This window comes from Artibeus jamaicensis, unplaced genomic scaffold (assembly GCF_021234435.1).
Source record: "Artibeus jamaicensis isolate MK-2021 breed Jamaican fruit bat unplaced genomic scaffold, CSHL_Jam_final contig_233, whole genome shotgun sequence".
In the NCBI taxonomy this organism is placed as follows: Eukaryota; Metazoa; Chordata; class Mammalia; order Chiroptera; family Phyllostomidae; genus Artibeus; species Artibeus jamaicensis.
Genome location: NW_026521486.1, coordinates 34831411 through 34846276, shown reverse-complemented (window position 1 = coordinate 34846276; position 14866 = coordinate 34831411). Strand labels below are relative to the sequence as shown.

At 40.0% G+C, this 14866-nt stretch overlaps 1 protein-coding gene across 3 annotated transcripts in view; it reads right to left on the bottom strand.

The window, feature by feature from the left end:
• Positions 1–2171: 2171 nt before the first annotated feature.
• Positions 2172–14866, bottom strand: part of RASSF8 (Ras association domain family member 8) — a 97491-nt gene continuing 84796 nt past the window's right edge. For all 3 annotated transcript variants that reach the window (XM_037144836.2, XM_037144838.2, XM_053661769.1), the window contains 3 exons: positions 5475–6364; positions 3251–3395; positions 2172–2628 (listed from right to left, as the gene is read on the bottom strand). In XM_037144836.2, the coding sequence (XP_037000731.2) occupies positions 2507–2628; positions 3251–3395; positions 5475–6364 (1157 nt within the window). In that variant the 3' untranslated portion in view covers positions 2172–2506. The remainder of the gene's footprint in view (positions 2629–3250; positions 3396–5474; positions 6365–14866) is intronic.

Below are 14866 nucleotides of genomic sequence, written 5' to 3'. Positions count from 1 at the left end.
CCGAAGACGTGGTGCCTAATCAAACTCATCTGTATTCACAATGGATCAAAATGATTAGGAACAACTGAAATATTTTTAAGATGTTCCAAAAAAATGAGTTTTCTTTGCATTATTTTTTAAAAACTTAGAAAATATTTCTTAGAGGTGTGCTTCCAGAAGGAATATAACTGATTAAAAAGCACAGCTGCTCAGTGTATTCATCCAATTCATGTGTACACACTTGTCTCATTTACAAAATAGTCTTTTTGTTTGTAATTACATCCATAAAGACTATATGGCAGCCAGAAAACTCGGGTGAAGCTGACAGAGAGGTACCTGTGATGCGAGGCTGGAGCCCCAGACTGCTGCCAGGTGGAAGGCAGACTGCCTGCCTGTCCTCTTTACAGCTGGGAGATTAATGCTGGTAACAATGTACAGCAGGTAATCTGGACACCGACTCTGTGTTTCTCATGGCATACCAAGGCATCTTTTCAGTTTATAATAGCAAAGTTCAATGTATCTTCAGTTTAACTTTTTGATTTATATAGAATGTGATCAATTTATAAAAATATTTTTCTTTGTGAATAAGATCACAATTTCTCTGAATAACAGTAATAAAATGACTCTTAGTATAGGATGGTACCCTTTAAAAATAAGGCATATATCAGGCATACATAAATCATTATTGTCACAAAATCTACAAATTATTTTGATTTTTTAAATTCTCGTTTTTATCATGTGTACATATGAAATAACTACTATAAATTGAGAGGAAATGTATATAGGTTGTGGTTATTTAGGTAAGAATCATTTATTTCTCAAGTTATTTGCAAAGTAGTATAATGGCAAGTTCAACTCAGTAACTCCAAGAACCCAAAGAAAATAATATCTTTAGTTGAGGTCTGCCATTTAGCTGGGCTACAAAAGGCAACTCTGCATTATTACTTTCAATTCTCTAGAAGCTTCTATATATTTTCATAGCCATTCTTATAATTTTCCATTGGAAACCTAAATATAGCAGCATTCTCAGCATTCATTAAATCAAAAATAAGTCACATGTGTTAAAACAGCCAAAGCTGCCCTCATGCATAAGCTACAACTTACATCTTTTTACTGTCACCATGGCATTAATACACTAATCCAGTGCTACTTTGATGCATGTAAATAATACAGGGAATGTATTTTCCTCGGAATTAAAAGTTACACATTTCAGAAAAAGGTCTTAATTATATTGTACCAAATTTTGATCAGAGGGAACATAAAAATGGCTAAGAGGTATCTGACCACATCCATTTAGATATTACTTGTGAATTTTAGTTAAATCACTACTCATGGGAGGGGAGCTGACTTTTTGGTTTTACAAATAAGATAAATGTACAAATGAAGATTAATGTCTTATAAAGTAAAGCTCAGAAATGAAAACAAATACTGATTTTAGCTTTATTTCCTTGGCAAAAAGTACCAGATTCAACCCAGTTTCTCTCTAAGTGATGGAAGAAATCACCATAGTCCATAATTTACAGAGTACACCCACGGGTGCCTTACACCAAAAGATCATACAAATGAGCTGGGTTATTTTAGGACACACCACTTAAAGCGACCTTGCTGAAATGAAGTAGACTGAGCTGGTCCTCAGATGCCTCTAATTTATGCATGGTGGCAACTGGGGATCCATGAGAGTGAACAGATAAGGCAGGGCAGAAACATCACACAGTGGTGGACTAGGAACCGCCTGGCCCGTTGGGGTCTTCAACCCTCACATCTTTGTTCAACAGTGTCGGAAGCACTGCAGACCTTTTAAACATACATGAGTTACCTCATGAAAATATTTCTGTTCTGGTATGTGGCCATTTTATATGAAAATACTGTAAAGAAAAGATTAAACTTCGGATTAGAAAGAAAACCTGAGTCATTTCACCCAGTCGAATGGCGGCTAGGACAAGTTCATGGGCCAAATGCGAGTGGGCCCTGCAGGGGCTGGTTCCGAGGGAGGAGCAGCCTCAGCGCTTGCTCACCAGCAGCTCGAGGTGGGGGTCTGGCCACGTGCGCATGGGCACAGAATCACACAGCATCAGAATCACATGGTGTGTAATGTAATTCCATCACAAGATAAGTGTCACTAACAAATGTTACAACATCAACATTCACACATTAATTGATTACATGGAATAAATTAAACTAAGCCAGTCATGTATTTCTCTTCACTCTTTTAAGTCACGGTTTTATTTATGTATATACATGGTATAATACTTTCCTAATGCTCTCAAAATGCTACGGATAAAAATGAAGGCTTTGTATTACAGCTGTTGGATAAAAATGTCAACACTGTCGATGTGTGAAAACACAGTTTCTTTGTTCTTTAGCGTCAGTGCACAGGGTATGGCTCCGAGTGGCATGGAATTTAGGACAAAAGAAGACATGGTGGCTTGTGAAGCGGGTCCTCTGTTCATCATTGGCACAAATCAAAGAAAGAATTTCTACTGTCCCTGGTACCTTTATTGGGTCACTTCCCGAAAGACAGATACTGTTATACATATATGCCTTCAGGGTTAAAGCCGGACGAGATGGGATTCTGCAGGGTACGAAGGTTGCTGGGGAGCTGCCGAGACGAGCCGGGCCGCTTCAGGGAGCCCGACTGGAATGGTGCCTCTGGAGAGGAAACAGAGAGCCGTTTGAGGGACGCACCGACTCGCAGTGCCAAGCAGTAGGAAAAATGAGGATTTTTCTTGGCCTAAAGAATCAAAGAACGCGTAGTGACAGTTGCACACCGGCCCCTGTGGGTCCTGGGGGGACAGAAGGAGGCCGACTCTGCTTGACCCTCTCAGTTGACAAAGCAAGATTTTGGTGATTTGAACACTTAATGATCTTTTAAAGCAAGTGAGCGATTTTCTTCTCTTCCGTGGTTGTGCAGGCCGTATCCATGCACCAGTTCAGAAGTGTCTTTTAAATATCGGCTCAAATTTATTAGTTTTAGGAGAGGAAGGAGGGGCATTAGAAACAGAGAGAAACTAAAACAGACACTCAGACAGACTCGGACTCACAGACACTTCAGGAAAGCAATATAATAAGATTTGGTGATATCATGCTCATTTAAGTAAATAAATAACTTAAATATTAATTTTCCCCAGAAATAAATACATCAAACAATTTTTTTTAAATGCCCCAAGAATTAGCTTTGAATGGTTAGGACAGCACTTTCACTGAATGCAAGGAACTTATGCAAAGTTAACGGGTGAGAAGTCGGGGGGGGGCACATTTCTGGACATCTTACCCCTTTCTACGTCAGCATGCGACGCCTCCACGTCGATGGGCTCCGCCGGCAGGACGGTCACTTTCGTGCCTGTCTGCTGGATGAACTGCTGGAGATTGACCTGCCGCAGCTCTTTAGTCAACTGCTCCAGTTCTTGTTCTTTGTCCTAGATAGAATTTTTTTTAATTTGAGGATTCAGTATTGGCCAGCTAAAAGGCATCCTGCGGACAGTCCATCTGCTCCGGGGGTTCGGTGTGGGGTACTCCCATTCACGGGGACACATTTAACCAATCTGGCTTACAGCAGCAATACCGTAGGCTAAGGAGGTCACTTGCGTGTGGCAAGGGCCAGAAAATAAGCAGATAAAGGGCAGTCTGGCTTCTTAAATGTGATGCTTTCTTCAGTTAGGGATACACTATGTACCCGATGAACTAAATATGATTATGTCAATAAAATACTGGTTTCCAGCCATTCCAGAGTTTCATAGCAATCTTGCAAAGCTGTTAACAATGAAATTTCCCTATTAGCCACTTCAGAACTGGTGGAAAAATGAATAGTCATTTGGTCCAAGAGATTTGGAGTTCTTGTGTTTTGTAAACTGTTTAAGTTCTCATGAGATTGGTGACTGAGATTTATAGCCCAGTGTGAAGAGAGTAGGATTCCCACGGGAGTCTCACTACAGACAGGGTTTTAAGTCTCTGAAGAAGGCAGTTTTGAGCACTGCGGAGCCCTCGGGAAAGGAGATCAAGTTCGGACAGCTGGAAAGGTCTAAAAAGCAGGGAGAGGCATTCATTCTATGATTTAAATGAATTTTTCTCCTCCTCCTCTCCTTTCCTGTGCTATAAGAAGTGCCAAGGCCTCACCTAGGCTGTGTGTCTGAGGACCCAGTAGGGGTAGGGAGGCACTGAGGCAAAAGGGGTTGTTTAAGGGAGTCCGTGGAGATATGTTACTAGTTTGATTAGGTATCTTTCACTGGGAAGTGGGATTACTAACAGTGATTGTGATAAATTAGTGTTTCCTATCAATAATCTCAAGGGCAAGAAAATTTCCAGTTGTACCCTTAAGTGTCAGAATGAATCCAAAGAGTAAAATACTGACGAATCAGAGGTTAACCTTTGCTGAGTGAGAAATTCCTGATTTTCAAAATTGGAGGGGAGGGTAGTTTATCTCTCTCTCTCTCTCTCTCTCTATATATATATATATAAAAACATCAGTTCTTCTGGAAACCTTAGGTTTCTCTGCTTCCTGAATGGTGCACATTTCGAAGCAGTTCTTTTCACACTTCAGTGTGCACAGGTACCATCTGGAGATCTCGCTGTAGCACAGACCGTGAATTTCTAACAAGTGTGCCCGGGAGCCTCACGGCTTTGAGCAGCGAGCTGGCGAAGCAGCACTGTCCAGCGCAGCAGGACTGGGCACATGCTGCAGGGCTCTAGAAACACAGCCAACTGAGACCAAAAGCAATTTTACATTTACTTAATATTTGTAAACTGCCTCCCTGAGTATCATTTAATTTTAATCAATTTAAATTTAAGTAGCCACGTTATAATCAACTCTGTCTTTCCCACGTCAACTCTTAGAGCCCGATGCCTCTTTGCAACTCCTGCAATATCACCACATCTTCTCTCCAAGAATGGGAATCCGAGAAATGGAAGCTGAGCCATCAGGGCGTATGTGATGAAATACAAATGTTCTTATACTCTGGTGTTAGAGTGGGGAAAACATCAGGGAGGGGCCTTTGTGCCCCCTGCTAGAGAAAGCAAAGGAGAAGACCGTGGGCAGGGAAGAAGGGAAGGGGAAGAAGAAGGGCTCAGAGACAATGGGGCAGTGAACAGATAAGCAGCCAACTAGCCACACGATCCTTGGTAAACCAATCCTTGGTAATCTCTTTTGGCTTTGGGTTTCTCTGTCTCTAAAAGGAGGAAGTCAGATTCTCTACCTCATCATTAGTGTCCACTGCAGCTGGAATTCCAGTCTCCTATGTCCAATTATCTAATGCTCAGCTGCCACGGTCAGACCGCTCCTCCCAAGGAGCAAAGATCACTGTGCCTTTGGCTGTCATCTTTGTTTTGGCCTCACGTCTAAGCTTTCTGGTAAGCCACAAGAATGCTAAAACAAAAATTATAAACTAAGGAGGGTGTCTAACTTTGAATGTAAGAGAAAATGGACAGTCACTAGAGATGTCCAAAACATAACAATTCTCTTAAATACAGATAAAACATTCTCTTTATAAAAGTGCTCTTACCTGTAATCGCTTGGTGGCTTGTCCAAGAGACCTCTCCACAGCTTTAATGCCATTTTCCAGCCTCAGACTCTGCTGGCCTTGAATGTCAATTTCCCCTTTGACCTTACCGATTTTTCCTTTAACCTCTTCTTCATTGACTTGTGCCTCCTGGACTTCGCGTTGCAATTTTTCTGCCTCAAGACCGCTTTCCATAGTCTGGATCTGAGCCAAATAGTCCTTTAATTTGCTCTCACATTCTGTTATTTTCTGTCTGATTTCTTGAAGTTGATCCTTCAGCTGTTTTTCATTTTCCTGTTCAATCTGCAATTCATTTTCCCAAAATTCTTCCTCTTCAATTTCTACATCATTTCTTTTGATCTTTTGCTCCAGGCGAACAATTTCCTCTTCAAGGTTAGAATTATATTTTTGCTCCCAAAATCTTATTTCTATTTCATTTGATTTTAGCTCTTTCTCCATAGACTGAAGCTTCTCTGTCTGCAAATGGATCAGCTTCTTTAACTCATCTGCTGTTGTTTTGCAGTTATTCAGCACCTTTTGCTTAAATTCAGTTTCTTTACCCTTTCCGAAAATTTCCATTAATCCTTTGGCACCTCCTGTAAATGTTAATGACTTTCTTTTAGGTTCTCTCCGCTTGATTGATTTGTCAATCTGAGGCCTCAGTTTAGCTAAGGGGGGCAGACTCTGCCTGTATAAAGTTCTTTCAGGAATTCGAGCCACACTATCTGAGGTGGGTCGCTCACTGAGAGACGGCCCTGTCCGACGTAAAATAAGCTGTACGTCACTCGCATACTGCCCCCATTTGTTTAAGGATATGATAGGGTTTTCGTGAGGTGCCAAATGTCTTTCGGTATCTCTCCATTTTTCTATTAGAGTGTACCTTCCAGTGCGACCTAGATAAAGAAGATAAGAATAAGCTGTCAAAATGGCACATGCAATAGCTAAAATAATGAAACAGAGGGTGCTGTTTGAAAATCGTGCCTTCTTGGTTAGCATCAAGGTCCAGCCCATGCTGCCAGTGAAACTTTCACTTTGAAGGATGAACTCCTTAACACATTTAACAGCATAAACTTAGAGGATGCAAATTGTACATACTCCTCAGACTTGCTTAGAAATTCAACTTTATACTTTAAACCTCAGATACTTTAAAGTGTAAGATATCTTAAAGTGTAAGATACTTTAAATCTTACACTTCAGTCAAACGCCTGACTGCCTAGACCTTCTTGCTCCGGGCGAGACCTCCAGCTGAGGCAACAGAGGACAGCAGAATGCCCCATGCAAGCCGGGGGCCTGGTCCCAGGAACTAGGTAGAGTTTCAAAACCTAAGTAAACTTCCATTTTGTAAATCCTCTGCTTTTGGTGCACGTCAGGACTCAGGGAGGTTGGAGGCCCGCTTCTCCACCTGAAAGGAAACATGAAGCCAGCGGGGAACCTGCCACTCAGCTACCAGGCAGCTGGACAGGTCTTTCCTCTGCCCGTGAGAGCTTGGCAAACCCACAGTTCACACGACTGCATCTTCCTGCACGCCTGTGGCAAAAAAGAAAAAACCACCTTGCTAAGAATAACACTTCAAAGTAATTTAATATAAAAACAGGGGACTGAGGAGAAGTCTTGTTCAGTTTAGGTAGTAATAGCTTCAAAGATTCTTTTGGAAAATTTAAAAGGCAAAAATAGTATTAAAAACAAAATCAGAATAAAATCACATTTTAATAAAAAATATACTGAACCTAACTAGTAATTGTGGAAGATAAAGCTTCCGAAGACAATATAACACCATTAGTTTGGACATACTTCCTCAATACTTCCACTTAAGGTGATGGATTGGATGGATTATACTAATTTTGTTACAAGTGTCCATTAGACACCTGAAACTCATATAATGCTATATGTCAATTATATCTAAATAACAAGAAGTATCCATCAGTAGTTAATATTATTACAGAGACAAAAACTGTTCCTGCTATCCAGCAATTGTAGGTTTTTGTTTTTAATCCTTACTGAGGCAGATACGTTTATTGATTTTAGAGACGGGGAAAGGAAGGAGGGAAAGAGGGAGAGAGAGACACACACACACACACACTGACGTGAGAGAGAAACGTCAACTGGTTGCCTCCCATGTGTGCCCCAACCAGGGACGAACCCACGACCTTTTTGGTGTAGGGGATCATGCTCCAACTAACTGAGCCACTTGGCGAGTGCTTCCCTGCCTTCTTTTTCAATTTTATTAGCTTCTGAACCAACAGTAACTAGTATTTTCTCAATTACTGTCTCATTCAATGGAAACCTGGATACATAAATACAAACACCCATGTCTTCAATTCAGAAGCAGCACATGAAAAGCGATACTGCTTTGAGCATATGTAGTGTTGTCCTTTAAGGAAACCTGAATTGTAGGTGCAGCTGAAAAGTTGGAGCTTTGCAGGAAAACAGACTGGAGTCTTGACTGCAGGTAAATTAATTACTGGAGGTAGCATAATTTTACTTCTATTTGGGGACAGCAGCAGTACCTTAGAGGCTGTAAGAGTCAGAGTCAAGTGTAATAAGCACCTACCACAACACCTGGCCCATGGTCTGTAGTCAGCACATGGGAGCCAGTAAGTATTAAGGACATTGTTATTCACATAACAAAAGGGCTGACCAGGAGACCTCCTTTAAATAGGGATGTGACATGACATTCTGACTTTTAAAAAAATCCTTAAGCAACTTTCAGCAACTCCCAACCATGTAAAGCTGGACAGAATAGAAAGAACAAAAGCTCTGGAGTTCAAATCTGTCTCTGCCATCTGCTTACATGATTTGCACAAATTACTGCATTTCCTTTAGCTTCAGTTTCCTCATCAATAGGATGAGAGTATTTTCTTACCTGATGATGTTGTTGTGAGTCAAATGAAATGTAAAATAAAAAAAATGTTTTGTAAAACTGAAAAGTGCTACACAAATACTAGTTGTTATTATTATCAAAAATACCTGGGCAAACAAAGGGAAAGAAAAAGAAAACTTTAGCATATTAGATTGGCTTCCTGAAATCTAACTGGTTTCTAATAATTTTCAGGTTAAAATTACTGGAGTCATCAGCCCCAGAAAAGCCACATGACAAACCTGCCAGGTACACGCTGCTTCACAGACCACAGTGCTCCCTGTTCTCGGCTCTGTGTTCTTGAACTACTCTCAGGCTCTCTCTCCTGCCACTGGACCTCTGTGTCCTCATCGGGAATAGGAGGGGTCAGACTAGGTCAGTTGAGGCCCCTCTAATTCTACCAGGGCAATAAAGGATCTCTAAAAAGAAAACTCAGTCATATTATAATACAAGCTAAGTTAAAAACTTTACAGACTCTAATTCAGTCATAATTAAATGTGAAGCTGATTTTTCCAATGCTTAGTGGTATGCTGCCCTGTAAGAATGTAGAAGATTATTTAGAATTGCTTTTACTGCCAGTTTCCCCTTTTTGTTAAATAATGCATATTTAGTGCAATTAGGCAAAAAGAAAGAAAAAAATCCATCCAGCAATATAAAAAAGATTTTTCTTAAAAAGGTAAATGAATAAACAGCTTTGACTTTTGTTACAGAAATTGGCTTTTAGGTAGTTTACATAAAAATTAAATCCCATAATCACTTTTTCAAAAGATTCTATTTTTGGAAAGAGGGAGAGGAAGAAAAAGAGGGAGATAAACATTGATTGGTTGCCTCTTTTGTGCCTCCAATGGGGCACCTTGCCCACAACCCAGGCATGTGCCTTGACCTGGAAATGAACCAGAGATATTTTGGTGTGTGGGATGATGCCCAACATACTGAGCCACACAAGTCAGGGCCCATAATCATTGTTTTTAATATCAATCCTTGGCCAGGCCCTACAGATCCTGGTTAATTTACATAGATTCAAATTTCTCCCGCAAAACTCCTTTTAGTGCATTTTATTAAATGAATTCATTTAGTTCTGCCTTGCATACTACCTTGATATGACCTTAAAACTAATAAAAAGGACTATCTATCTATCTGTGACATCTGTAGTTTAAGCCACTTTGGTAGCTGGACCATGTGCCACATTAAGTAACGGTAAACAAAATACTGACTATACTTTTGAATAGTTGAAGCAACTGAGTGTAATCCCAAGAATCATTAACTACATATAATGAGGAAAATCACACATAAAGAGATTCTGCATTAGTAGAATCTCACTGGATGACTGATATAACTTAAAAGGAAATGAGATAACAGATTATGCTCACCCAACTTAAAGCAGAATGTATCACTAATAAGTAATGTATATATTTGAAAACATATATCAAAGCTCAAATATGGGTCCTCCAGAAATATTTCAACCATTTTTTTTACTACAACCATTTTTCCAAAACAATTTTGGGAAATAATCCCCTTAAAACCAAAAAACCAAAATCATAATTTAAAAGTCACATCTTGTTATTTATTCAACAAATATATATCAAACAACAAATATTTGTCTAAAACATTGTCAGGCCCTAAAGATATACATTCTATTAAATACCCTCACCATCAACCCTCTCCGTAGTTTTAGTTTTGACATCTGATTTTTTTCCTCAGTATCCAGTCCTCCTTCCCCCAAAGATGAAAACTGAACATTATTCAAAAGCACATGACAGAGAGCTGGCATGAGTCTCTCATGAATGTAATGCTGACACATCTTGTTTCTGGATATACTGGAAGTAATGCCAGTAACACCTCATTCTTTATCCCACCCCACTGAATTTTTCTGATAATAGATGCTTTGCTGAGCTATAAAAAATTTGATTCTTACGCATATTCTAGCAAACATGACTAATCATTTCCATAATCATTTAGAATTCCTGCAACGAGCATTGGTTTATGCAACAGAGCTTGCATGGAATTATTCCACAGTCTGCTGACTGCCTCTGGTGCTTTTTAATGCAGAACGTATGCATTCTTAACTGGTTCTGTGAGTTAAGCACTATAGGTGCTATGATCCTCAACTTACCAGTGATGAACTAAAAACTTAAAAAACTACAAGTAATTTCCAGATGATATTCTGCTCTTCTCCATACTCATGAATGAATCTTCCGTAAGTCCTGAAGGTGTAGCTATTAAGATAACCATAGAGTATTTATCTTATGTTGACAGTGAGATAGTCTCTCTGACTATAACCTGTCAGCCAGCTGTGCCGAGAACCCGAAGTTAAATTATTCACTGTGCGTTGCCCAGTGTGTGACGAGAGTGCCACGGAACCACAGAATTACTGCCCGTTAATTTAGGACACACTTGGGATTATATGATATGCTTATTACTACTAAAAATATAAAAAATATCTATTGATTTCATAATCTTAACATTTAGTATGTCTACTATTTGATGAATTACACTGGTTGTTTTTTATAAATAACATTAACCAAAATAACAGCTAACACTATAAACCACTAAGATTTGGGGGACTGTTAATGTGGCATAATGTAATCATGAAAGATGCAGGTTATGAATTATGTGCTCACATTCATTAAAATTGAGAACGATTACTTGTAATCAAGAGATTGATGTATCTCTTATAAATCAGTGTTTCTCTCCTTGTCTCTCTCCTTTCCCCTCTCTCTAAAATATATAAATACAATCTTCAAAATATATTCTTTTCCTTTTTTTCTGAAGCACAGGTGGCAAACACAAGGCCCGCGGGCCGAATCCAGCCTCCACCTTGTTTTACCCGGCCCGGCACCTTGTTTCTAGCCAGTTGCAGTGCCGAGCTCTCACTTAACTGTTAAGGGGTGGTTACATTTATACGGTCCTAAAGTTACATTCGACCCTTTGAAGGCAACTGTGAGGCTGATGTGGCCCCCGGTGAAAATGAGTCTGACACCCATTACAGGATTATGTAATTTTGGAGATGGATGAGACATTAGGTGGGCACCTAGTTCAGCCTGTAGCTTATAGAAAAAAATTCACTGATTTAATCACGAACATGTACAGTGACTACCACAAGCTAGACGTGTTTTCAGGCTGTGAGAATAAGCAAGAACGAAAGAGCAAGAAGCAACTGAGAACACACACAGCTGAAGGGAGGTCTACTGTCCACGACCCGACAGCTTTCGGGCCAGATATGCTGAAAACTCAGACTTTTTGGGGGTTAGGCTTTCCTGCACTTCTATAATCAAACATTAAAATTTCTAATGTAAAAATGTACCAAAGTTCATACCAAATGGAATAAATATAGATGAAAAACAGCTTCACATCAAATGAGATCAGTTTTTACTCCCAAATGAGCACTATGGCTAATAAATGAAGTGTGATAAACTTCGGGGCTTTCAGAATTTTTTAGATTTCAAAATGTGGCTAATGGATCATGTTGGGTGGGTAAGTGGTATGGAGAAAAATACGAGTATGGCAGATGGGGAGTGTGTGAGTGTGTGGGAGTGTGTGTGCACGGGCACGTGTTTGGGGGGCCTCTGTGGTATTAGCCAGAGGTCCAAGGGGGTAAAGTTTGAAGACAGCTGGGTGCGGAGAGGAGAGCGTTCTCAGCAGGGAGAAGAGCAGATGCAAAGACCGAGGTGATAATGTGTTCGGTATGTTTAAGAGGGGTGACCAAAGTAACCGGTAGGCAATGAGGTCACAATGGTGAGTGGGTAAAGTGGGGATTCATCTAGGGCCCCAAGGACCACTGTATGGACTCTGGAATTTGCTGAGCGTCAGGGATTCTGAGGGGTTTTGGAGAGAGAAGTGATATGATACAACTGTTTTAAAAACAATTACTTGAGACCTGTTAAGAATATACTGGAGGGGACCAGGATGCAGGAAGGCACGTTGGGAGTGGATCTAAGTAAGAAATGACGGCAGCTTGCACCAAGGTAGTAATAGTAATTGTGGAAAAAAAGGAATAGGTGCTTGATATATATTGAAGGCCATACAGATAGGATTTGCTGACTGATTGGCTGGAAAGTATTAGAGTAAGAAAAAAAATATCATACAAAGGTTTTGATCTAATCAATTAGAAGACAAGACTTCTCATTTGCTGGGATGAGGAGGAAGAAATTTGAGGGTGGGCAGTGGTTGGGACACAGAGCTTAAATTTTGACATTTTAAGTCCGAGATAGAACTGGGCCATTTAGTAATACAGACATTAGTCACATTTAAGTTTAATTACAAATTTATTTCTTCGGTTACACTAGCTAACTTCAAGTACTCAGTGGCTTCATGTGGCCCAGTGGCTACCATATTAGCACAGCAAACATTTCTACCTTTGCAAGAAGTCCTACTGGGCAGCACTGTCCTATAGACAGTGTTTTACTGAGCACCTTTTTAGGAAAAGCAAGGGTGTATTCAAGGTAAACAAGCAGGACCCCTTACTTCGGAGGGACTTCCACAGAACGGAAAGAAGTGTTAAATACTGACACTAGAGTTCAGTATAAAATGTGTCTGGAAACTGATTTTGTTGGGGCAAATGGTATGTAACATGGCTTCTTCAGAAGAAGAGTCCACTCCACCCTGGGCCCTTGCCTCAATTTGTTTCTATGAAACACTAGGTCTGGCCTCTGTTGCAGGAGCTATGGGAACAAGATCACAAGAAGTGAGGACGGAGAAAAATCCTGACTCATCAGTCCTTTAAACGACAGTAGGCACCACAGTAGTGTGAAGCAGAGAACCTTCCCCTCAGTCTCCTTGATGTCCTCCTCCTCCTTTGCTGCTCTCTGACCTTTGCTTAGCTGTGCTTTAAGTTCTGTGCTACCTGGGGGCAGAAATATATTCTTTTCACACTTCTGGTTTGGCCTACTATAAAAGCAAATGCATTTTCTCAACTTTAACTTGGGACACAGGGTCTACCAAAGGATTTTTGTTCCATATTCAAATTTGAGACGCAGTTTGAACACTGAAATAACGACATTTCTTGGACAGTTTATGGAAGAAACAAGGCACACTAGTTGATATTGGGAATATTTCAGAAGCCGAAGGTATAGAAGGACCAAACACACAGAGTGTACTCTTGCTGGGCGGTTTAGCCAGTTAGAGCCAATTAGGTGTTTCAGTCACGGTGTCACTTTTAGTTACTGTCCCTTACAATCTCAGAATGTGTTCTATTTCTACCCCCTAAATATAACCTGTTAAGGTCGTCAAAGATCAGAGGAGACAGTCTTCTTTCCACACGGCTAGACACATTAAGCATTGTTTATCAAATTGTGTTAGCTCTAATTTGATTGGATTGCTTAGCAGCACTGAGTTGGAAAATGTTAGCAGTCGTATTTGTAGATTGCCCACTTGTGTACGTATTTTTATATCTTGATGGTTTCCTAAAGTAATTTTAGTTTTCAAGAAAAACTAAAAAACCAGTAATCCCAAATCTGGAATGGAGACACGCAGTCAGTCCATATGCTGATGGTGTATACCTAAACTTTTACTGTCCTAAGTTCCCCAAATTATTTCTTACAGTAGAAATCAGGGTAAATATGATATAATTTATTTAGTGTTTAGACTAAATACCAATAAATCTCATTACAAGACAGATAAAGATTTAAGCACGTATCAGAAGCACACTGACTTTGATGCTGAGAAAATCTCACAGCACGATGAAAGCAAGGATCAGCAGCCCAGGCTGGCCGCCCGTGGAGTCATCTCTTTGATGAATTCTGAATTCAATGAAGTATTTATGGTACAGAAAAAGAGTGTGGGGAAGTATCATAAAACATCCACATTTAAGTTGTCAACTTTTCAAAACAGGTCTGGACTGAGTTACTGAGGAAGCAAAAGTAGGGTGTAGACTTAGTTAAAACTTCTTTTTAGCTTGTTCACAAACAAGTATAGTCTTTAGTCCAAGTGGAGAAACACACACCTGGTACGTCTGGGCGTTTTCTCTTTGCAATTCTGAGTAGAAAATGTGGTCATCACATAGACAGACGCAGCCTGCTAGCTTCCTCCATTACCTTGACTTTTGTATTTTTGTTGGTTTGTTTGTACTCCTGCCTGTGGCTTGATTCTCAAATATAACAGGTTTGACACTTGCTAATCCTAGTTTTCACTAAGCAGGAGAAAACACACACACACACACACACACACACAGCTGAATATTAAATTCAAATAAATTTTGTGAAATTTTTAAAAGGGACAATTACTAAAATAAATTGTGCAAATGATATTAAATAAAATGAAATGACTCAATTCTCCCCTCTTTAATAATTAAAGTCCATAACATAATATTAGTCCCAATGGCAAGAATATTTCGTCAGATGAGAGAGCCAGGAATCTCGGCACTGTCTGACATATTATAAGCGTGCTACATATGCAGCGTTTAAGGCGAAACCAAAAGAAAGCCTCTACATGTGCACAGGCATTGCCAACCTCCACCAGCATCTGCCACAATGCAGGTGGCGCAACTGCCTCTACAAAATGCCAAGGCGACTTGTTTCAAGCCTGAGCTAATCTGACGTGC